This window comes from Dendroctonus ponderosae, unplaced genomic scaffold (assembly GCF_020466585.1).
Source record: "Dendroctonus ponderosae isolate FM_Combo_2020 unplaced genomic scaffold, Dpon_F_20191213v2 Dpon_F_20191213_1, whole genome shotgun sequence".
In the NCBI taxonomy this organism is placed as follows: domain Eukaryota; kingdom Metazoa; phylum Arthropoda; class Insecta; order Coleoptera; family Curculionidae; genus Dendroctonus; species Dendroctonus ponderosae.
The window spans coordinates 3,464,504-3,489,850 of NW_026017110.1; the positions used below are offsets into that span (position 1 = coordinate 3,464,504).

At 33.2% G+C, this 25,347-nt stretch overlaps 2 protein-coding genes across 2 annotated transcripts; one reads left to right on the top strand and one right to left on the bottom strand.

Moving 5' to 3' along the window:
* Positions 1–2,037: 2,037 nt before the first annotated feature.
* Positions 2,038–3,084, bottom strand: LOC125502453. Its single transcript, XM_048660576.1, has one exon. The coding sequence runs from the start codon at positions 3,082–3,084 to the stop codon at positions 2,038–2,040; it is 1,047 nt and encodes a 348-aa protein (XP_048516533.1).
* A 2,507-nt stretch (positions 3,085–5,591) lies between these two features.
* On the top strand, positions 5,592–25,347 carry LOC109536422 (ATP-binding cassette sub-family G member 1). Its single transcript, XM_048661636.1, has 12 exons — positions 5,592–6,049; positions 13,594–13,711; positions 15,326–15,518; positions 19,412–19,557; positions 21,802–21,899; positions 21,984–22,124; positions 22,178–22,276; positions 22,339–22,469; positions 22,528–22,696; positions 23,564–23,664; positions 23,813–23,965; positions 24,399–25,347. Exons 1-12 carry the CDS (start codon positions 5,794–5,796, stop codon positions 24,741–24,743), a joined length of 1,950 nt encoding a protein of 649 aa, XP_048517593.1. The 5' UTR covers positions 5,592–5,793; the 3' UTR covers positions 24,744–25,347.

Genomic DNA, 25,347 nt, shown 5'->3' on the forward strand with positions numbered 1-25,347 from the left:
AGGACTTTGACCCATCAATAGTAGTCAACAAGCTTCTAAATGTCTGTAGTTGTTGTTAAAACAACAATATTACATGTGGATGAAATCAATTAGCAAAATTTCCTCTTTTAATTAAAGGATCAGTGACCTTTCGAACTTTATCTGTTCCCCTTACAGATTCGGTTTTATTGAAATACGTCCTGCTTATCATGCACATAAAAAAAAGTGGTAATTTATTGCGTTTTGATGAAAAGGTATTGCTATTCATTTAGATTTTCCTGAACATATCCTGATTATCATCTGATGAACTATAACGAGCTTTTTTGCCCAGCAGGAAATTTTCTGAAAATTTGGTTTTTTGAGTATCTACAAACCGGATGGTTTGCCTCTTGAAATATCTGTTCTGAAAGCAACCGAAACGAGAAAGATAAGATAAAGACCGATATTGATACGCGTGCTGAAGATTAACGTAAATAGAGTTTTTATTCTGTTTGGATGAATAACTAAAAGCATTCCGAGGCAATCAGTATAGAGGACGCTTGCATATACCAGTCCATATGGAAAATCCAAACCACTTCGAAACAACATAAATTAAATGATTTAGATTAATAGTTAACTGTGGGCAATATGTCATGTGGTCAATCTGGGTAATAAATCTGCAAATTGTTGGCAAAAAAATAAACGAGTTATATCCACCCCATAAATGGAAACCACGAACGCAGCAGCGCAATTGTAGACATTCTGTTGATAAACCATTTTTCTATCTAGTCTATAAGTACGCCGATTTGCCCAGTATTCTCGATTCTCTGTTAAGCCTTCAGCACGCGAAATCTTGTACGTCAAAATAAAACTTTGGTTGTTAAAAAGGACATTTTCATTTGGAAATCTATAATTGGCGCCGTCGGTAGGATTGGATTGATGCGGCGTGATCTACCACTTTCTGAATCGCTAAGTAAAAATCGGACAAAACGTGATTAGTCGAATATCAATTTTGTGCGCCGGTTAAGTGACCCAAATCTTTGAACACTACATCTTGTGTTTCAACATTTCAGCAGTTTGCTAATTCCACACCTTGCTAATTGATTCAGAAAACGTCCCAAGACTACAAGTTTCCACGGAGAATCGAGAAAGGAAGAATACTGTCCATCTTAGACCCTATGCATACGGCATCTGGTTGGGATATTTAAGATTTTTTTTCTCTTTGAATTTTGAATGAACAACATCGACGATTTATTTCAAGCAATAAACGAAATAACGATCGAAGCAAACAAAATGGCACAACCTGAAATAAAAATTAATTGAGATTTACTAAGAAGTAAACTAGACAACATCAAGCCTTACAATGGAGGTGGAAATAGTTTGAACAAATTCGTAAAAAGTTGTGACAATGTAATAGTCACATATCGCGAATTCAATGATTTCGATCTAGACCAACACATCTATGAGTGTGTTCAAGAAAAAATAATTGGTAGAGCAGAATGTATGGTAGGCAATAGAGCTGAAATAGATAGCTGGTCTAAACTAAACCAAGCCCTGTTACAATGCTTTGCTGATCGTAGAGACTTAGACTGTTTAATCCAAGAACTCACGAGGACGCGTCCAAACAAAAATGAACACTTAATTGACTTTGGAAGCCGTTTACAGCTAATCAGAAGTAAGGTAGTTTAAATAATAAGTAAACGACCCAAACATCAGTACCAACGAAAAGTTATGCCACATAAACTACTATGATAAAACAACATTAAACACTTTTATTGCAGGATGCACTGATACATCAAGAAACCTGAAGCTCTAGAATATGCTATTTCATATGTCAGTGAATTCGAAAATTTCGAAAGGTTATTCGGTAACTTTTCAGATCCAAACAGAAATTTCAAAAATTTTCCATTTCAACAAAGACCGAATAATTTTCAAGCTTTTCAAGATCTAAAACCAAACTTCAACCATCATCAAAATTTCTTTGGAAACAACAACAATTTCAACCAAAGCAATCCTCCAAGCGTTTTTGGACAAAACCACAATAACCCTCCAAAACCAGATTTTCCTTTTTCAACCAGTTCATGTTCTTCTTCTTCTTGTATTGTCTGGCCTCATTCCTTCTATGTGGTCTCTCCAACACCGGCGTCTCTCTCTCATCCATCTGACAACGTCCTGCACTCCCAGTTCTCTTCTGGTGTTCTCGTTGCGTATCCTATCATGTAATGTGATCCCCTTTATTGTTCTTAGGATTTTCATCTCTGCTGTTCTCATTTTCCTTTCGGTAGCAAACGTTTCAGCTCTTGTCTCGACGGCATAGGTCATTATGGGTCTGACGTAGGTCTTATAAATTCGTGTCTTGCTCCCTGTAGTCATATATTTGTTCTTCCAAATTATATCTCGCAAACATCCTGATACTCTTACGGCCTTTCTGATCTGGTTTTCCACCTTATTCACTGTACCTCTGCTGCTCGATACTTGTAGCCTCAGATAGTTGAAATTCATCACCTGCTGTATAATGTGCTCACTCACCACCAACTTACATCGGATCGGATCCTTGGATATTACCATAGATTGTGTTTTTTCGATCGAAATTTGCATATTAAGCCTCTGTGCTGTTAGGTTGAATCTGTAGAAAAGGCGCTGGAGGTCATCTTCGCTCTCTGCCGTCAAGACAGCATCGTCTGCGTAACAGAGTATTCTCAGGCGGTAGTTGTTTATCTTGAATTCTGCATCGACTTGGTTCACACTTCCAATTATTTGGTCGCTTATGATGGTAAAAAGGCATGGGCTAAGGCTATGTCCCTGTCTTATGCCGGATGAGCCTTTCAGTTCTCTTGTTGGACCACATTCTGTCCTTATTATTGTTTTATTGCTTATGTTAAGCTGCTTTATTAGGTTTATGTGACACTTATTGACATCTTTTTGGTTCAGTCGGTCGATGACATCCTTAAGCTGTACATTGTCAAATGCTTGCTTTAAATCTACAAAGCATGTGTACATTGATTTATTGAATTCAATGGACTTCTCTATCAATTGGCGTAATTTAAATATTGCGTCTATCGTTACTTGATCTATTGCATTTATTACTAGTTCCTCATTGACTGGCTTTTTTCTCTTTTGTTGCATGTTCCAGATCTTCTTCTGGCCCCCGTACAGGTCATGTTCTATTTCCACCGAGAACCTTTCCCAGTATGTCCTTTTGAGTTGTTTAATCGCAATAGTTGTTCTGTATCTTTCTCTTTTGAAGACTTGATATTCTTCGGGTGATCTGTTGTTAATGTACCTTATGTAAGCGTTATTTTTCTCTTTTGCTAATTCGTTGACTTCCGGGGTGAACCATGGCTTATTGTTTCCTTTATTTGTGTTTAATGTCCTTTCTCCTAGGGCTTCCTTGGCACAGTTCTTTATGTTGTTTTTTATTTTTTTAAATGCGGCTTCTGCATTATCTCTTCCTGATATTGTGTTTGGAGTGATCTTCGTCTAGTCTGTCTTGGTAAAGTTTTCTGACGCTTTCGTCTTTGAGTAATTCTACATTAAATTTTGTGATGTAATTCGCCATTTTCCTTTTTTTTATTATGTGTGATATACGGTACTTACATAGAACTAGTCAGTGTTGTGTTCGGATATTTGCTGATGGTTATATACGTACATCGAGTATCCGAGTTCATGTTCAACCCAGAAAACTACCCCCAAAGAGAGACAAATAATCTATGTTGATCACGATACCAGATGGATGCCAGATTGGAAGCAACAACAAAATATTGTCTAATGACGTGAAAATTCAAGAAGAAAAACAACTGTTGCTACTCGCAGTAATTTTAGCAACCTCCAATTTCACTAAAGTATTGGAAACGCAAAGTATAACGGAAATCAACTTTGAAGAAATCCACCAGTTGCAAAATATGGCCAACTACTTAGCACCCCCCATTGGTTACAACCCCGATTCAACCCAAAGTGACTGGTCCTGGATACTATTTATCATAATAGTCGTCGTGTTCTTCACAACCCTCGCTGTTAAGAAGAAAACGCCACAATCAATCTGGAGATCCTGGAGGAACAATCGGAAGGGAGTACAAGAAGAAGCGGCCACCACCCAACAACCCTGCCATTCGAAAACGCGTCCCTCAATTTTAGAATCTTAAGGAGAGAGGAGTTATATCTCTAACTATATATATACTATGTATAGTTATATATAGTATATATATAACGCTTCTTCTGACTAAAGGAAAATTGAACGGTTAAATTTGCTTTATGCCTTTAAAGACTACGAGAGCACTTGAAGTTCGAATTATCGCTTTGACCTCAAGCTCTTTATGTTTAAGCCATGTTTCCTGCTTAATTTGTTATTTTCAATTTAAACCGAACGAAACGTAAAATTTTCCGAGATTTGATCCAATTTAAAAACAATAACAAACTAACCACACCGTAAATATGTAAATAACGGCTTTGAAAAATAAGCTTTATTTGCCACGCTCTCCATAAGCAACGTCAATATTTATAAAATCCCGATAGCTTTCTTTGGTACGAGCAAATTCTCAAGTACTTTCCCTTGAAACGGTTAGATGCATGTGACTTTAATCGCAGCATCCGCAAATGAAATCATAGTAAATAACCATAAAAGCAATGCAGCGAGTACAAATGCGAATTTCATAAAATTATACAGAATGTTCTATGAAAAGTCATCAGAACCCATATCGAGTACCGAGTAGGTACGTCAGTTTGTCGGATTTGTTTGCTCTCTTAACTGATATGGAACCGACTTAAGGGAACCACATTTGTCCATGATTAAATGGAAATTTTACATGTTTTTATTTGAAGTGTAATTAATTTATTTCATTATTATCTGCTTTGCCAAGATGGTAAACATTAGCTACTAATTAAATATTTTATTGCTTATTGCAAAAGTCCAGGGAATAAGCGATGCAGTTAACGTATTCAAAGCTTCGGATAGATTAGGTTTCTACCATCAATCAGCTGAAATATATTGCAAAGATATGGATAAAATAGCGCAATAATTGATGAAATAAAAGCGAATCTATCATTTCGTATGGCAAAATTAGGTCTAAGCAGCCCGACCAAATGAGTTAAAAAATCAGAACAAACGCAAAAATTCAACCACTTTATTTGTTTCCAAAAGGACATTTGAAAATGAGAAACTGGTAGTTTTTTTAATCCTCTTTTTAAGCAAAAACGCTTTCATATAGAAAATTCCCATTTCCAGTCCTTTTTTTGAACTTGCAAAATTAATCGATTCTTTTAATGATAAAATCAATAAGTTTTATACTATTAGGCCTGAATGTTATCTTTGGTCATAGAGAAAGCACAATGTCGTCAAACTTGTAATTGCTGAGTAAAAATATGTATAATTCATCAAAAACTCTTCTTAGCTTGAGTGAGAATCAACCGAACAAACCAACAGAAAAACGCGAAAATTAAAACCGCTTTTCAGCCCATAAAGTTTATAAGTTATTACATTACTAACTTATGTTGTAACAAGTAGCAAGTCCATGAAGCTTTATTATTGTCCTAAACGCTCATTATTTCCCAAGGGTATAATGATCACTAAATGCATGTAAACTCACTGTACTAACTAGTAACAACAAAAGCCAAGTTATCAGTTTAAACAATTATCATTCTATTATTTATTTCAGACGACTGGGACTCTTAAGGCAGTCAACTTATAAATAAAACAGTCAATGAACGTGGGGTTTAGTCGTACCGAATTATCCGTAGAACTCAGCTGAAAATTGCTGAAAATTTAGTACGTTTCAAACCTTAATAGAACTATGCTAGTGAACATTTAAAGAAGGGATAAATATATAAACAGTCGACAAAATGCCCGAAAAAACTGCAGGAATTCAGTGTTGTCAAAGCAGTGGTTCGTTGGGATCGGAAGTGATGGAGGAACCGGTGAATTTTGACAATGGAATCAGCTACGAAAAAGACGTTTTGGCACCGCTTAACAACAATGTGATCATCCCTGTGAGCCAGAAGAGTCACTATGTTTTTCCGAAACGTCAGAGGGTGGACTTGGAATTTTCCGATTTGACTTTCACCAGCTCTAGCTGGTCTATGACCAAATTTCAAAAAGGTAAGCAAACAAATTATGAGGACAAAATGTTCACACTTTTAAATTAAAGTTTTAATTATATTAATTAGTTTTTAAATTAGTTGTTTTCGTGCGATCTGACTGAAATTGACCATCAGCTTCATGTAATTGGACACTTTTTGCGGAAAGTGCAAGATCGGAACCCGTCCGCTTTTTACCCGCTGAACTAAGTTGATGAGATGTAGAACCAAAATTGTTATATGTAGAATTCAAAACTCTTCTATCACCCTTCCGAAAAAATTGCTGTTTTTATATATAGAGTGTTCAAAAAGGTGTGGCAATCTGGCAGGATACTATTTGTTAAAAGTTGTCCACATATATGAAAATTCATCTGAAAATTTGTTTTTTTAGGCGCTGGGAGCAAAAATTACCGACAGTTTTATGAAAAGTTTGAGATTTCGAAGAAATTAGAATTATTTGCTTTTTATTTACATATATGCAACAATATTAGAATTATTTGCTTTTTATTTACTGAAAACCATGTCTTTCCATATGTGGACCTAATTTCATTTGTGAGACATTAAGTCTATCTTGTACAGCAAAATGCGCAATTTTTTTCCACAATTTTACTGTTCGAATGGCGGTTATAATTCCGTCACTAGAAGCTTATGAGTGACGATATCACGGTCAATTTGGTCTCACACATGTATCGATATGTAAAATGGTTCAAAAACTATTTACCATTTAAAAAGAACGGATTTTTACTTAAAAACTACGTAGTTTCAGCAAAAGTTCCAGGGATACTTTTATAAGTTTAAGCAAAATTCATCAAACATGCGCGGTGTCGCTCGTAGCAAGTTTTTCAAAAAATATTGTTTCTATATTTAAAACCCTGTGAGTCTTAGCAAAGAAAGAAAACTTTTGGGTTTGTAATTGAAGAAAAATAAAAAAAAAAAATTTTTGAGGAAGGCACTTTTCGGAGCCGCCAGCTCTTTTTGGGCCCTGGTGTATATAATATTTTCGATTTTTTGTTGTTTGTTACTCTTAATGTCTAGCAGATTAAACATGGACCAATCTGTATCTATCGTGTTTGTAAAACAGCTTTCAGTTCAAATAGAAATCAGTCAAAAAAAATTAAGTGTTTAGGTAATCTGAAAATACTGCTAAAATCCACTAGTTTATGTTTTTGTTATTTTCTCCAGTCAAAATCTTGGACGTTCCTACAACAAAATGATTGAAGCTTCTTTCTACTCGATATTCGTCATGATTAGAAGACTTCGACTTCTAATCATGGAAATAAGCTGTTGGTTTATGAATTTGTGGTTTGATGGCATTTTTTTTCTGATTTTTCTTCACTTTTAACGACACGCAATTAAACGCTGTTGAACATTAACATTTTCCATAAACGTCCAGACAAAAAACCATTGCAGCTTATAGTGTTCAATTCTGGAAAATCCACAAGTTCATACATTAAACCGAAAATACGTGAAAGATTCTTGAAAATATGAACAATTTATGTACTAAAGTTGTACCGGTTATACATTTGAAGGCTACAATTAACAAATCGAAAAGTAATTTGAATCTATAAATAATTCAATTGAACATTATTGTGTGGTAATTTTCATGTGTTTTTCCGACATCGAGCTGCTGCGAAATCTCACGAATGTTGGAAACTAGAATATAGCAGTGAGTTTGTTGAAGTAGGAGCGAAAAATGTGATGTTTTTCAGTAAACATTTCAACCAGTGGGATGGCTTCTAAATTTTTATCTGCTTGGTAACAAAGAAGGTCAGCTCTACAATTACAGAAGTTCAATAATGAATTGGAATAATGAATAGTATAGATAATCAATTTTCGGTCGGAAATAGTCTCACCAACGTCTCACAAACGATCACAAAAAATTGTGACTGTTAAGCAAAGCAAAAAATATAAAATCTCGACGTTCTGAACCCTTTGTTTTCCTGATTTTACATGGACTGTTTTTATTTATTTCGATATTCCTTTACTATTATAATATTGCATTGTTTTACTTTTCCACTTTTGAAACTATTGGAAACTAATTAATAATGAGCAACTTGCGGCCGATGAAAAGTTTGCCGCGTTTTATGCAAATTAAACTGACCAGCTTAAATTTTATTACAACTTTATGTAGATAATTATCATCTTTGTGCCTTGGATGATTGGATTTTTCCAAAAAATTTAATTGTTTTTATTTTCAAAATTCAAGGCTGTTTATTTGGTCAAAAAGTTGATGGTATTGTCTTACTAGACATAAACTTCCAAATCCATGTTTTTTATTTGCAAATTGTTCAGAATGTTGACTAATTAGGAAGATGTATTAAAATCTATACGTCTTTGCAATATCTAATTAATGTCCAAGCATTTTTAAATTACGGAAAAATAAACAAATTCAAACGAAGAAATTATCAGAATTGGCATAAACTAGTTAACGAAAACTTGCAATTAGCAGAGCAAGTTTTTTGCCCTGTTAATAAGCAGGTCGTAATTAATCATTGAATAGATTACAAAACTTAATGTTGCGTAAGTGTCTTCACTGCCACGTATACCATATAATTAAAGAACTGTTTAGACAGTAAAATGGTAAAAACATGTTGTTGTTGTGATTTGGACATTTTCCGTTTGAAAACGTGATAGTTAAAATCACGTTTAAGAAATTATTTTACAAAATGTAGTAATGAAAACAAACGTACTGTTCCAAACTGCTTACACGAATTGGCTGTTCATCGTTTGGTATGGATTTTATTGGCGCTCATTTTTTTCATGGAAAGCCATTCAAGTTATTGTTTGTATGCAGAAATGGTCGCGAAAGGAAATTAATAGTTAAGTAGAGACAAATTAATGGATAATCGGGGACACCACTGTTATACTCCTTTCCAAAAAATAGTGCACCTCATTTTTCAAAGTTATCAAGTTCATAGACGTAAATTTTAAATTAAAGAACTAATGTTGACGAGTTTTTTAGCGATTTGAAGCGTAGTTCTTTGGCTATCATTGCCAAGGCAATACATTGCAATACAATAGAGTTTCCGTGACAAATGAGGGAGAAAAGACCGTTTATATGACAAATCTCATTAATTTTTCAGACACTTTTAAAATGCTTTTTTCTAGCAAGCTGTTGATGCAAGAAAACTTAAAATTAGTCCCTAAAAGATGGTTGGAGAAGCCGAAAATAACGTAATTAACTACTTGAATTAAAAATGCACTAAGTTCCTTAATTACTCATAAAACTTCATTAGATATTGCATAATTGCTTAGTTGAAATATTGCAACCTTTGCCATTAAAAATGGAAGATCATCAAAAAGTAGTTTGGCAAAAATGATTCAACATTTTAATAAAAATTTTTAAATCGCGCTGGTCTTCTACCATCAGAAACCAGCGAGCCGGATAATTGTTTTGTTGACTGTCTCATTTCCCATCCTAAACGCTGCAGCAATTCAGCCGCTAATTGCCATAATTAATTAAAATCATTATCGAAAAATCAGCTCTATTAGAATACAGTGAAAAAAATGGAAAAAAATCAAATCCGTTTCGTGGTTAAAACATCACATAAATTTCTGCATCAATGTTTTCCTGTTGTCCGCCATTCAATTAATCGTCAGAATTATCCCTGGATTAGTTTAATTGTACATTTGACTACTCATTTATCATTTAATTATCAGCAATTCCTATATGGTAAGTTGGGCCCATTATTAATTAATTCGAAGGACATGGCTGAAAAATGTGCATTTGCCTCATATCATACAGCAAGCGAATGATAAAACCACTGATAGTAGAATATAGAACAATAACACATGATAAGATAAATTTTTACAGGTTTAAAACAATTGCGAAATAGAAATGCAAATAAAGTTAGTCAGGACTTCCAAGTTTTTAATTGCAAGTGCCACTTAAAAATACTGCATTAGATAAACGGCTTAACTTTATGGCATCTATCTACCAATAGCTAATTACTTTTTTACACGTTTCTGATGTTCCATGGCAGTTTACATGATAATATCGACAAACACTTGTTCTTATAATTTCGAAAGGCTAGAAAACCACACGTTGAACGCATAACTATCGCATTTATAATGCTGTCACATCTTCAATAAACTTATTTATAGTTAATTATTCTAAATACATCCAAGTATATGTAAATCATTTTTCATCGTTTGTTTCAATCCGGTTTAAAAAAGGCTGAATTTTTATCCGTGTGAACTGTGATTTGTTATTTAGCTGCATCAAAGCTTATATGTATGCTTAAAATTAAATGTTAGTATTTAAACTTAAAATTGTAGATGAGTTTATCAGGTGGCCTCTAAAGTGCACTATGTGAATAATGATATTCATGAAAACAAGTAAAATATGTGCATTTAAGTCCTAATTACGCCAACAAATCTGTGTAGTTTCCGATTAGATAATTAATTGTACTAACTCTAGATTAGTGAATCGAAATAGATGTTTTGTACCGTAAATATAGCTTTAGAATATCAAAACTGAAAAATAATATTTGGTGCGGCCTATTTTCAGTTCTATCTGTGGTAGAACAAAAAGTTAGACGTTTGAGCATGGGAAAATTTTTATCAATTTTGCCCCATTTTTCCAATAAGACATTTTTCAGTTGAACTATTATGCATTCGAAATTCGGTTTCCATATACTGCCAAACATCTTCTATAGAACTCATATCTGAACTTTTGGAAAGTTATAAAGTATCCATTTAGGATCATTAATGGTTTAAAACTCTCCCTTATTCCCATTTTGGACGAACTTTGTAACAAACTATTTTTTATGAAATTTAAATGACTTATTTTAAATTGATTATTTAAATCTTGTTGTAAAGGAGTAATGGGAACATTTTTTAAACGCGAAATGATGTCACCTACAGTACTTCCTTTTACGCTTAATTTATCCGCGATTTTTGTTATGATCGTTTTTTGCACTTAAATATTCTTAACTAAGTCGAAACATAAATTTCGTCGTCAAAACTGACGATATCGAGAGACTCGAATAAACATGTTAAAAAGCTCATAAGTTGTTCATATTACTTACATGATTTTTTAAATAGGTATATACCACTTGAGAAATGTTCGTAATTTCAGCATCAACGCAAAAAGTCTTTTAATAAAAACTAATCGTAAACCGCATTAAAAAAAGTAAATTAGAATATTATTTGCGGGTTTTATGTTGTCTTAGTAAAACTGCACACCAACCAACCCCATATCAATATCATCAAGCTGAACAAACAAAAATAATTCAAAAGTATCTAAAAATCATAATGGGTAATAGCTCAACAAGGTAATACGGAAGGCGAGCAAGAAATCAATGATGCCACGTTTGAATCACTTTTCTACTAAGAAAACTACGAAGAAAAATCCTTGTAACAAGCACCTGCACCTAACCTTTAGTAAATAAAAATATAAAATAAAACATCGCAATCGGTGAACTTGTAACTTCTTACAAAACAGCTCAAGTTTACCAATATTAAACCTGCAAAGAATATCAGAATAAAACTATGAAACAAAGGAATATTACTAATCATTATTCACAGATAAATTTTTGCCGAAGCTAAAGAATTGCAAGTGACGCACATTAATAATCTCGAAAGAACATTCCAAACATGTTATTCATAACGATCTGCTACAATAATAAATATTAGTAGAATCGCATATTTTACTAATAAACAAAGCGCACGGATCCTTTTCCAAGCAGTGGTAACATGCATAAACATCCATTAAAATCCATTAATTAATATACCTACACACAGTATCGTGTAATCTGCATCTCGCTAATTATTCATTAAAAAGTAAGTGCAAAGGTGGCTTTCGTTTTTTGTCGGGATATTTGAAGAATTTGATGAATTTTAGGCAAAGTACAATCGATAGTTTTTGCTTCTTTTTTGTCACGTGTTGCACCTAAACATGCGGAAATGCCTGCGGTCGATAATTGATTTTGAAATATTTCAGTTCATTAAAAAAATGGACTGAACTTGAACGTTTAAGTGTGTGGGCATTTTGTGGGCAACAACAATTTTCTCTGGATTATTTATATGTCGAAAGTCTGGCCACAAATAGTTTGTATGATGACAAATAGCCAATGAAATTATGATGGCAGAAATGTGAAATTAACTAGCACTAGTTAAATGAAATTGAGCCTACAAATTGCATATGTAAAAACTTGGGAAAAGCATCCCGCTCAAATGTGAAAGGTTAATGTTTAAATTAAATTCCGGATTCTAATCATTGAGAGCAATTACGAACCGGGAACGGTTGCCAATTAAAAAAGATCGGACTTTGAAACCAGATTTGAAAATAGTCATGAGTAAGCAGATAATAAAGAGATATGAAAGTCAGGGAAAATTATTATGTACCAAGAACAAGAGAAACGTTCTGCAAATGTTTCATAATTTCAATTCATGAAAGAGCAACAGTAAAATGTAATTTTTACCGTCTGTGACCTTGCAAGAGAGTTACAAATTGACGTAGATTAGAATCAGAATTTTTTTTTATTAAACCACATATACATGCTGTATGTCACCTTCTTTTGGATTTCCACCGACGTCTACAAATCCATAAAAACAATAAGTTATATATATATATATTTAGTTCTCACTTGAATACAAGATTTTAAGAATTGGATTATATATAAGAATTTATGAATATTATAAGAATTTAAGCATTGTAACGGGTTTTAATTATGCATCTAAATTAGAAAACATTTGTTAATAAAGTTAGGTTTTCTTTCAAGGCGGTTTAAATCAGTTGATAACGAAAAACTAGTGTGTGATTAAAATTTATAATACAAACCGTTTCATCAAGTAAAACGTTAAGTAAAATGCAAAGTTGTTAAATTCATTTAATTTTGGATTTCTGAAAAACTCTGTTTTAAATTAAATTTCCCCGTTGTGTTGTTTGTTTTAGCCACAATTTATTAACAATTTTATACAAGAGCTGGCTTAATTGAGTGCAAATTCCAAATTGTCTATTTTATTTACARCGTGAAACATAAAGGCTTTAAACAGAGAAAAMAGCAAACTTCTTTACTKTTWCAAARMTGKTTWARWMAAATGGSGWRTWTKCACCGTSYARAAATRMCTAAWATKKTYAGACGAAWAARAWSRKSTGTGWSGMAMMGCATTGARATCTGTTGTTGCAAGAAACCGAGTTTTTYCAAATAGTGTTAAAAAATKATAGCGAACAAAAGTGGCAAAAAACAAAACAAACAATTAAAAAACCGTTGAAATATTGGCTGAAACTAGAATTATATGGCCACTTACGCGGACTAAACATATAAAATAAGACGTAGTATCGTTTCTGCTATGATCAGCATGATTTAAGTATAAAAGTAGCCACGGCAGAAACGATAGTTCACTTAAAGACAGTCATAGACAGCCTCTGGTTAGGTCGTTTACTCTAAGTTAAAGATAGTGAGTCTACGGTTAGGTTCGGTCACACACATTTCAAATCCACATTATAAAAATATTGTATTAATTCTGAAATAAAGTGTTTTTAAAAACGCGAGTTTCAAATTAATCAATAAAATTCTAGTAATCATTAAAATATAAACAGTTTTTGTTTATTTTTTCCAGAAAATAAAAAAATTCTTCATGGAATTTCGGGGACATTCAAGTCAGGGGAGCTGTCGGTAATAATGGGACCATCAGGAGCAGGAAAAAGCACTCTGTTGAACATTCTAGCAGGATTCACGTAAGCATAACGGCTTGTTTTATTGTTTGCATCAAAAGTTTAGATTGATATTCACTTGGCATAAAGCTGCAGTTTTATTCGTCTTGTTTTAATTAAACTGTCTGGTCTATTTATATGCTTTGCACACTTGTTATGGTAATTGGAGTGCAATAGTCAAGTAAATTACTATTTGTTGCTCCAGTGCTAATTGTACACTTGCATAAAAGCATTGCGAATTTTTATTTCCGCACAAGYTTCAATGTTCAAGTTCAAGTGAGATAAATTAAGGTATATGGTAGTCTAGAAATTACTGTAAAAAGAAAAGCAAAACAAATATTTTATCCAAATTAATAAAATTAAAAAGTATTTTTATTTATTAATTAATTATACACATTATTAATACAATTTTAATTTATACGGTAAGTAAAGAACAATCTGATGACACTGTCTATCCATTATGGGAAATAGTGTGATGAACAAATCAATTTAATTTCAAGCCAGGCAATCTTTAATTAAATTGTATAATTGATTTATAATTTAGCAACCGATACTCAATTAATGTTCTCGTGCAATACCAATGATTTACAACAAAACCTAGCACAAAGTCGTACAATTTTATTATTACACAAACAGGTTTTTATTTTAATAGCTATATTTACAATCCAATAATTTCCGTCATGGAAAGTGTATTATGATCCGGTAAGCATTATTTAGCAACAAATTGTATTTATAATCAAATCAATGCAGTTTCTTTTCGAATGAATTCCACCATAACTGGATTTGCACAGCGTTGAAACATGTTCCACTTGGTGATTTTACGCTAGCAAAGAAAAGTTCCAATGATGGTTTCGGTTCAATGAAACTACTGCAATATAATTAGCATTGTTGCTTACTTTTTAATATTTTTTTGTCATTTCCACGATTTTTATTTCTGAAGTGATTTATGTTTGGAGTGTTAAAATTGAAGGTTTTTTTCTAATTTAGTTCAAGTCAATGAAGAGAAAGTTATGGATTCGCGGCTTGATATTACTTGATGGACAAGCTTACACTAGACTATATGTGCGAAGGAAGCGCCTCTGAAGATGCAAGCCACTCGTGCTTACGAAACGTCAGGGAAAAGTTATTTTCGACGAAGTCAAAAAAGCGCAAAAAATCCTCAATTTTAAATGCGATTTAATTTAAATGTTCAGTTTCATAGAAGCGCATTGTTAAATTCAGTAACCCTGCCTAAAGCAAACGTGTGCACTAAAACCGTGCAAAACACGTTTGAATGCAAGTTTCACTTAACAAGTAACCAAAATTCTTGCAAACTGCAAACAAAATTTTGCAATAAAGCGACTCTAAAGTTAAGAAGAAAAAAACCTTTATTTTACTAAATGTAGCAACTAGTTTTACCAGGTTTTACACTTCTTTCCTTTCAGTAAATAAATATTTCCATTTCTATCTAGTTAATCATAAATTTTAATAATTTTTGCATTTTTGCGCCTGTTCAAAGACCAAAAGCTCGTTCACATCAATCGATGTCAAGCAATGTGCGATGTCAAGCAGTGATTGTAGTTAAGCAAATTATGGTGTACGATCAATCACACAATCAAAGTGCATAACCTGCAGTGAAAGTTCTGATTGCTATTTCAGCACAAGAGGAAGTACGGGAACCGTGAAACTCAACGGCACAACACGAAACCAAAGCCAACGGTTCAGAAAACTATCGGCCTACATTCCGCAAGACGAAGAGTTGCGCCTAGGATTGACCGTCATGGAGGCCATGATTTTCGCCGCCAATTTGAAACTGGGTTACTCCGTCTCTCATCAGTACAAGAAACAACAGGTGAGGATCGAACAGTCATTTTGGAAAAGAGTTTCTAGTCTGGCTTTCCATTAGAAAATGTTTACTTTGAAAATGCCACCATGGTGCAAACACACTTCTCCCAACTGGAATAGTTAGCAAGCCAATCAGGCCAAAGAAATTCGACAGTTGATACTTTTTGGATGACAATACTCTTTGCGCCATGAGTCTTATATTCCATGACTCTCAATTACTTTCAAACCACACGAGAAAGGTAATTTAGAAGAAAATTGTTTTTCTGAATTTATTTGTTTGCTAAACAAATCGTTATTGGAAATTGCAAAGCTTTCAAATGGCTTGTGAATCTCAAAAACCCACAGTTTGCATCCAGGCTTTCTTCGAAAGAAATGTGATGTAGAGCAAGTGATGAAGTTTGATTGATACAAAGGAATAAAGTTAGATGAAGAAAAACTTATTTTGAATATACAGTTAAATTATATATTCATTCAAGAGTTGTAAAAATGTATTCATATACAAATATTATTTGACACACAAAAAAGGGTTTAAAATATGTACGGTGGTTCCGAGTGAATCACAGAATACCTAAAATGAGATTTGGGTGATTTTTCGCACATACTTTTAAAGCGACTTTGGCTGCTGTAGATTTGAACAAAGCATATTTCTATACGAAAATTTATTACAGTTGGCGCATCTAAAAATTTGTTTTTGTCAAAAATTATAACTGATACTGACTTTCGAGGCCATTCCTTGAAACTAATGGGTTTTTCGGGTTTTTAGGCCGTCGTTCGGTAGAATTTCTTCCTGACGTTTCGCAAGCACGAATGGCTTGCATCTTCAGGAGTGGTTTGCTTGAACGCTTACACTGTTCCAATAAACTTCGTGCTTGCGAAACGTCAGGCAGAAATTCTACCAAACGACGGCCCAAAAACCGGAAAACCCCATTAGTTTTTGGCATAATGTTCTTAAAATATGGGTTTTGAAAATGCTTAACGTTTATGCAAAAGTGGGTCAGTATTCCTTTAACTTTTGTTTCTATTTCGCTTGATTTTGGATTTATTTACTTTTACTGAATTATATTTTCTGAACTCTTAATTTGAAAATGATAATATCTAGTTACTCAGACTTAAATTCAGTGTAATGTACAGTGAATATTGGAGGATTTTATCAGCTTAATTGTTACTCAAGTCGGCAATTATTTTACTAAAAAAAACGTGTCATGTTTGTTGCATCTATTGCATTTTGAACAACTTCAAGTACCCCAATTTATATGAAATCTGCACTTATCAACATCAATGCTCTGCTCCAGTTTTCGCTTCCTGGTACAGCAAAAATCATTCAAAATAAGCCTTGAACCAACGCTGATTGATGATTGATGACGCAAACCTTGATTCGCTCATCTTTTTCGCATTTTAAAATGCATACTAAACCGCATGGAAGATAGAAAATCTACTGCAAATACGTCAGGCGTGCGTAACAAATAAAGGTCAATGTCGGTTGTTTATCTTTTTTCTTCAACCCAATTATCCAAGTGGGTCAGTGGTTTAGGCAAGTCTGAGCGATGATAAACTCCATATCATTGTTTACCATTTTATGTACTCATTACGATCATGTCATAACATTGTGGTAGTCTATAGGCGAAAGCTTTAGCAAAATTTTAGAATTTTTTCAATATTTTAAAAATTCAACAGCACGAGAAGATGCACTTTGCTAGACTAGTTAAGGAAAGCAATTTAGATTTAATTTGTAGGCTTATTTCTATTTTAAAGTTTTACAGTTAGATAATTGTGAAGATTCCCAGTTCCTGTATAATTATTTTATTTTGCACTATTGCAAAAAACATTTAGTTCGAAACCGATTAATCATTTAGTCGGTTATTATATGTTGGCATTGAAATATCAATTAGTGATGTAATTATTTTCTTATTTATAGCAGGTCGCACTCATTTTGCTATTTTCCGATGGAGCAATTTTAGAGCCAGACTTTTAACTATATATGTAGGTTGCTTGAAGAAACCCTCGCATTCATATATTCACTACCTATTTTTATAAAAAATACCTGAAGAAAAGCAAAATCTTCTATTGTACGTAAATAAGCTTTGCCTAAAGGACTTTGACTGTGAATGAAACTTTAACCACAGCTTAAATATCATATATATAAGCTGTGCTTTAACTGTGAATATTTTCTCAATCCGTGATCCGATTTGAATAACTTTTTATCGAATCATAGACCTATTTTTGGACAAAAAAATGTTCAAACTTTAAATGCTGCGAGCAATATGGGGCAGCCGAGAGAGAAAAAAAGTATAGGACGTTATAACCTCATGCCTTCTGATTTGAATATTTAATGGATATTCATTTTTTAAAGTTTTCACATTGGTTCTTTTCTTCGGTTTTTTCGAGCAGAAGAACGTAAACTTAAATTCATCTTCATCAACATTTTTGTGTCGGTTTTATCTGGAAAGTTCTTATGATGTTTAGCTAGTTTTGTTTGCCAAATTTACATAATTATTTCCAGACATAGTCTATTGTATCTGCTTACTTGGACAGTTAAGCATGAATTTCTTCTTGAGTCCGCTGATATACAGGTGTATAATTTAAACGTTTCGTTGATTAATTCGAACTGACTTTTTTAGATGATCAACACACACTCCCATTTGAGTTTCCTTTTCACTATTTTATTAACTTCAATATTCTTATAAGTCTTGTTTCAGCAAGTATATAGTCGATAAAGCCGAAAAGTTCAATTTGCTACAAGCAATTGTTTGTTGATTTAGTGACTTTAATTTCATGAACTCTACTTGAAATTGAAATAAAAAAAACGATCCGGAAAGTGGGAATTATTTGACAACACATAAAAAGTATTGGCTTCTACATTTAAGAAAATAAGTAAAGGGCGAATGGGCTACAGATCGATACCCTTTCTTCTTGTTGATACTGTTCCACGTAAAAAAATACTATGGAAGTAAGGAAATTCGGAATTTTTAACGACTTTTTATTTTGATTATAATTCAAAAATGTATTGTTGGCAAACGCACTCGTTTAGCGCTTTTACGGCTTACATTCAAAACATGTCTATGTAATTCAAACTTCTGACGATTATTTAATTTGCAATTTGCGTGTTTTTTAAATTGCACCATCATAGTTTTTCTTAATTAGTCCCAGTTAATTAGGGAATTTAGTGCAGGTCTAATTTCTGAAACCATCACGTGTGAATGAATTCAAAATTGCACTTTTCCCATTAACTTTGGTGCTTGTTTAGGAACAAGACGAAACTACGGCGTAATACGGAAGCAAAAATTGAACTTAATTAGTCATTAAATTTTCAAACAAACAGTCCACTTATACAATTTACGAAAATAACTAATACAAGGAGATTCAAAAAATATATAACAACAATGAAAAATGCCACCCCTGATCCACTTTCTTCCACGTGTAAAAGTCCTTTTCTCAGATTATTTCCCATATTTGAGAATACAACAGTTTTCATATTAAATTTTCACTTAGGAAGAATGCATGAAATAATAAAAAACTATAAAGCAGCATCGTCATTTCGAGATTCATTTCTGTGCAAGTTTTCTTTTTTCTAGTTGGAATGTTTCAACGACCACCATCATTAATCGGTTTTTTGTTTTCGACCAAACTAGGTGAATTAATGAGTTCTCTCAGCTGTCCACTCCAATGTGTCCTAACAAGTTCAAAGATCTCATTTATCGACATTGCATTAGTCAATAGACATCCTAATTAAATAAGTACTTAAACGTCTGGCGTTGTTCTTTGCTAATGGTGGAAGTTCCCGCAATAAATGCTAAAATATTTTTGTCTGCTGATGTTTCCGACAAGTCTACAAAAGATTAATCTATTTGGAATTATTTGCATATTTTATATGAATCGCCAATGTGAACTGTTTGCTTTCAGGTCGTGGAAATATTAGGGCTATTGGGTCTAGATCAAAGTCATCACACTCTCACTTCTCGACTATCCGGAGGCCAGCGCAAGAGGTTGGCCGTTGCACTCGAGCTGTTAAGTAACCCGCCTATTTTGTTCTTGGATGAACCAACAACGTAAGTAACAGTACATTGGTATGCTAAAAATACAAAAAAAAACGGAAAGTTAGTTTTTTACTATTCTCTAGCCTGAGCCCTGATTAAACCTTAAATATTCAAAGCTAATTCAATGTTATTTGATGCCCGTATTCGTTGCTTTCTGCCTTTACTCTTGAATTTTTATTTTCATCAGACAGTTTACTCTTCATCAGGCTTGTACCATCAAACCACAATTCAAACGTGAACAATTATTTGTAAATCCACGTGAATTTATGAGGCCTGAAATAAAGCTATCCATTTTTTCAAACCATAGCAGATAAATAGTAATGTCAGGGTCAACACATGCCACAAAATGTGTTGTGAAATGACTATCAAATATCGGCAAATGACCCTAATGGCACAATGTGCGAATGTTAATTATGTAAAACATATTTTTTAATGAGGATTTCGTCGGGGATTATTAAGAGGTAATTAAAACTTGACTATGTTAGCAAGAAAATTCTTTGCGTGCATGAATTTGATTCTGGTTGTTTTGTTGGCCAAACTCCATTCAGATCCGAATGAATTTTCAATGGTTAATTGACTGGAAACGCTATTGTTCGAATTAGATGGCCAAATTGTACGTAAATACTTAATAAGCAGGAAATGTGATTTTTAAATAAAACAATAGCTTTGCCTATTGACGGTTAAACAAACAGTTGTGTGAATGATTCATGAAAACGCATCATCGTGCTTACTGAGACAAAATAAACTACGTGGAACTAAAATATTTGAAAAAAAAGTTTAAATGAGTGATATTTTAAAAATTGCAATACATTCTATTCTAATCTTCTATTGGGTGGGAGACGGACGATTCTAGATGTTGGCCTCCACATTAACCAGACCTCGATCCATTGCATTATTTTTCTTAGGCCATTCTAAGTCGGTGATTTACTTTAAACTTGTACTTCAGCAAGGTACCATAAATAGCGTTGGAATGATTGAACGATTTTAATTTCATTCGGTGATAGGTATTTTTAAACGAGTTTTCAGTATAAATATAAATGATCATTTATGTTGAAATTAGCTTTATAGGTGCTTTCGTGAGTTTATCAGACCAACCGTTAGGCAAATTGACTACTTTTAGAATGCTAAATACGAATTTCAAGAATAATTGATCTAGAATGATGAATGTTTATTGCATTTATTGTTTTCCTTTATTTTATATTTCTTCTTTGTTGATTTATATTGTTTGCTCATCTGCTGTTCTGATTGTTTTCTTAATCGAAGATCACTCTTATCTCGTATTGCATAATCGCAAAATAATTCTAATTATTTTGCTATAAAAATTAAAAAATAATGTAGTGTGGACAAAATGCAATAACAATTAAAACCTCCATAGACTGATTCGGCACGACTCATGTCAATTTTTTTCGTAAAGTATTAGCTGATTGATCTTGATTAGCTTCAAATAACGAATCATTGTTTTAGCACGTTTTGCTCATAACTGCTGAAACTTAAGTTAATGAAATTTTACGATTATAGCAATTGTTATAACGGGTAAATAACGACTGCGAAAACTTTACAATCTTGTTAGCATTTTAGCAAATTTATTAATTGTGCGGTAAAAAATTGAAAGCTCATTTACTCAATTTTTAATATTCTATTAGTGTTGCCGGTTTTTCTTCAGACAAATATTATCTTTTTCATATTTAATTTCATTTCATTCAGACAAAAATTATCTCTTCTTCAGACAAATTTGAGGTTAATTATTGCTTTATATTCCGGCTCGTCAATTCCCAGTAAAATGCGAAAATCTAATTATTTTCTGCTAAAAAAACTCTCATATCGCATCCCTCGCTCGACTATCTTATTGCTCAATATCGCGAAATATTGCTAAATCAAGTTTCGAAATTTGGGTTTTCTTTCAATACAGGCCAGTTAACAATAAAAAAAAACTTAACTTAAAAATATTAACGTATTAAGGTCAAATATTACATTTTATTTGTTGTTCTAATTGTTCCTTAATTGATACTTGGCAAAAATTGATGTTTCCATAGGAATCTCAAATACTGCTTTCATTCTTTCCTAATAATTTTCAACGCGTTTAAATATATTTTTTTTATTTAGATGAAGCGACTCTCATATTTCTTGGTTTTTTTCAGTAGCAAAAAATACATCTAAGCAAAATGCATTTTGTCCAAATTTAATTTATTACATTTACTAACTTGCCAACCGTGTAATGAATTCTCTGAATACTTTCATAGATCATTTTTCTTTCAGTGGCTTGGATAGTTCATCTTGCAGTCAATGCCTTTACCTCTTCAAGCGATTAGCTCAGGAAGGCCGCACTATCGTATGCACGATTCATCAGCCATCGGGTAAGTGAATCGTAAGGTTTGAATTAAGCAATTGAGCAAATTTAATTTTATTTAAAATAACTATTTCATTTTCTGTCTTTTCAGCTTTGCTGTTTGAAATGTTTGACAAGCTGTATGCTCTCTCAGCAGGAAAATGTATTTACGACGGGCCAAGCACTCAGTTGGTTCCTTATTTCAATAACTTCAATGTGAAGTGCCCTCCCTACCATAACCCAGCAGATTTTCGTAAGAAATTAATTTTCAATCACCTTGTTCTTTGTCTAATGTTGCTTTTGCAGTCATGGAGGTAGCAATGGGAGACCATGGAGTTGATTTGAACCAATTGGCTGCAGCAGTGCAACAGCAACAACTCATAGAACGAACCAATCCGACCAAAGGTAGGACGTCTTGAGCTTTAACTTTTGAATGTTTGTATCTACTTATTAAGAAACATTTCCAGACAAAGACTTGCCTCTGAAAGACGTACCAATGATCCTTAACAGTGACACGCCTTCAATCTCTCCTGCGCCAGTGATAATGCAGTTTTTCCTTCTATATAAACGGAACCTTTTGCAGACTAGGAGAAATTGGGTAAGTGAATTTGAAATAATTTTTAATCGAGAGGTGAAGATGGATATTTTTATTTCAGTTGTATCCATTGAATCGACTTCTAGCTCATATTGTGATAGGTTTCATTTTCGGCTATTTATACCGAGGAGTGGGAGCAAACGCCAATCAAATTCTAGCCAATTATGTGTACCTCTATGGCACCATGTTACTCAACGTTTATACTGGGAAAATGTCGGTTACCTTATCATGTAAGTGGAAAATACTATGAAAATTGAATTGAATACCTTAAATTGAATGAAAATTCGTAATTATTTAGAGTGTCCTTTTATTGTTGCATTTTTCCTGCTCGTTACCCAACAGAATTGAACACTGATGGCGTAAAGGTTTTTTCAGCTTTTGTACAGTTAACACCAAGTTAGTTAACTTTAAATGGTATTTATGGGTTTATCGACTTTAAATCCTTGTAAAAAGCGAGATGATGAGTTGCGATTGTGCAAGTGTGGTTTTTTATTTTTGCGATGATGATAACCTTACCATAAAAATTAAATTGTTCGTTGAGAATCTACTTATTACGGTATAAAACAAGAGAAAAGGAAAAAATCAATGCATCAAAAGTTATTGAAAAAGTTCTGAAAACACTGAAAAAAACTGAACTCAGTGTTAGAGTGCACATTCTCTGATTATTAAAAAAATCCATATATGTACGTGCTTTAATAATTCTATTTGATAAAATGAATAAGCCGAATGAAACAAATTCCATGATTAATTCATCTGACTATATCAGTTGCTTTCGCAAATGGTGAACTTTAAACTACCGGGCCACTGACGAATTTTCACCAGATAATTTTAATTGAGATACGAAGAACTAATTACGCCATCATTAATTATCAAGCAAATAGAAACAATGAACTCAGAATTTATATCGTCTAAACAGTAAAAAGGTTAAGTGAATATTGACTCGCGAAGATTGGCGCATCGTTTAACAATAATTCTATTGAGGTCATAGCGGAGGATTGAAGAAAATTATTTTTTTTTATTAATTAGTTATTACCTAATATACTTGGAACTTTCGATGAAACAAAAGGCTGATTCATTTTATATTTTTTTATTTTTAGTTCCTCTGGAGATGAAAATTCTTACAAGAGAACACTTCAATCGATGGTACAAGCTGTCTCCATACCTCATGTCTGTGATATTAATTGAAATACCTTTTCAGGTAAGTGTTCTATTATTTTTATTAATTTAGAAGAGCCTGACAAAAATTTCCAATATTTTCAACTCCTTAAATGCCAAAGAACAGTTCGTCCAAGCAATTTGTAACAATATTATTTTGAATAATAATTCTATTTATCTCTTGTTTACAGGTTCTCTGCACGTGGACTTATATAGTGATTTCCTACTGGCTGACTAGTCAACCTTTGGACTATCGGGCGTATCTTTTTGTTCTTTTTGTCACCATTGGAACATTATGCGCACAATCGATGGGCTACTTCATCGGAGCTACCACCAGTACAAAGGTAAGAATGTGAGAAAGCTCGGAAGCAATAAATTTTTTACAACAGATCAAGAAAGCATTTAAAAAATATATCTTATCACTCACTCAGAAATGATATAAAAAATACAGAGCTCAGAACTTTCCTTTGCTTTGAACCATGATCTCAACGGCTGCCTTTACTTGAATTCTCGTGATTTCAGTTCTTCTCCTCTCCCATTTCTCTCTGTCAGAAACTTTTATTAGCTACAATTTAAATTCGTGGATCATTGTGAAGCCTGTTTGAAGATCCATAAATTCAAGGAATACTTTTCGATACTAAGGTTTTTTATGATGTAGAGAGTTAATAAAACATATTTTTTACTGCCTTCTGAAAACCCGAACAATGAATCTTATAAATAGCAGGCATTTTTAAGTGAAAATCAGACATTTTACATAAACAAAAATTTAATTTCCAGATTGCCGTTTTTATCGGCCCAGTGCTGGCGTGCTGTTTCTCTATTTTTGGCTTCTGCTTGAAACGCTCCGATACTCCAGCCGTCTTTCAATGGTTGTTCACAGTTAGCTACTTCCGAGCGGCTTTCCATGGAGTTGTGGTATCAGTCTATGGATTCAACAGGAAAGATCTCTACTGTCCTGAAGAGGAACTCTACTGCCACTACGCTGATCCTTCGAAATTCTTAAAGGAAATGGATATTGTTAATATCGATCTTGTGTCGAATATATCCATGGTGCTGTTTATCTGGTGTCTGATGCATACGGCTACTTATCTAACACTGTGGTTGAAATTGAATAAAAGATAGAATACCTTGTTGGAACCGAAGAGAGTCCTAAAATATGTCGTTTAGTTGTCGCCGTGTACGGTTGGGCTGTGATAGTTTAGGACTTTTTGCCAGTAACACTTTTAGAGCAAGCTGGCCTTGACTGGATTTATGGATAAAATTCCCAGAAACCGAATAAATCAAAATGAAGCTTGATATGACATTTTTCTGCTGGAGTTCCAGTTGGTCCGTCGGCCAGATACATATACGCATAGTTAGCTGAATTGTGTTTTATTGCACGTTATTTTATTGACGTATTAAATGTTCTGTATTAGCTGGTTATGCAACGTTTAATCTTTATAGATCCTCCACTGCGAGTTGGTATGGAGTTTCTTCCAAAATTTGGTATTCTTGTTTACTGTTAATGATTAGGTGTAAGGAATTTAGTCTAAGAAAAATTGTATTTTTAAATATTTATATTAGATTGTTTTTAAATAAAAGTCAACAGTTCAAAATATGTGCATTTTGAATTGTTGGACACCAAAAGCAGTGCTGATTGTTCAAGGTTTTTGGCTAATTTTTTTCTTAAACGTTAGTGTATTGTTTTTTAATAGACCACTGATTAAATTACCTTTAAAAATTGAAA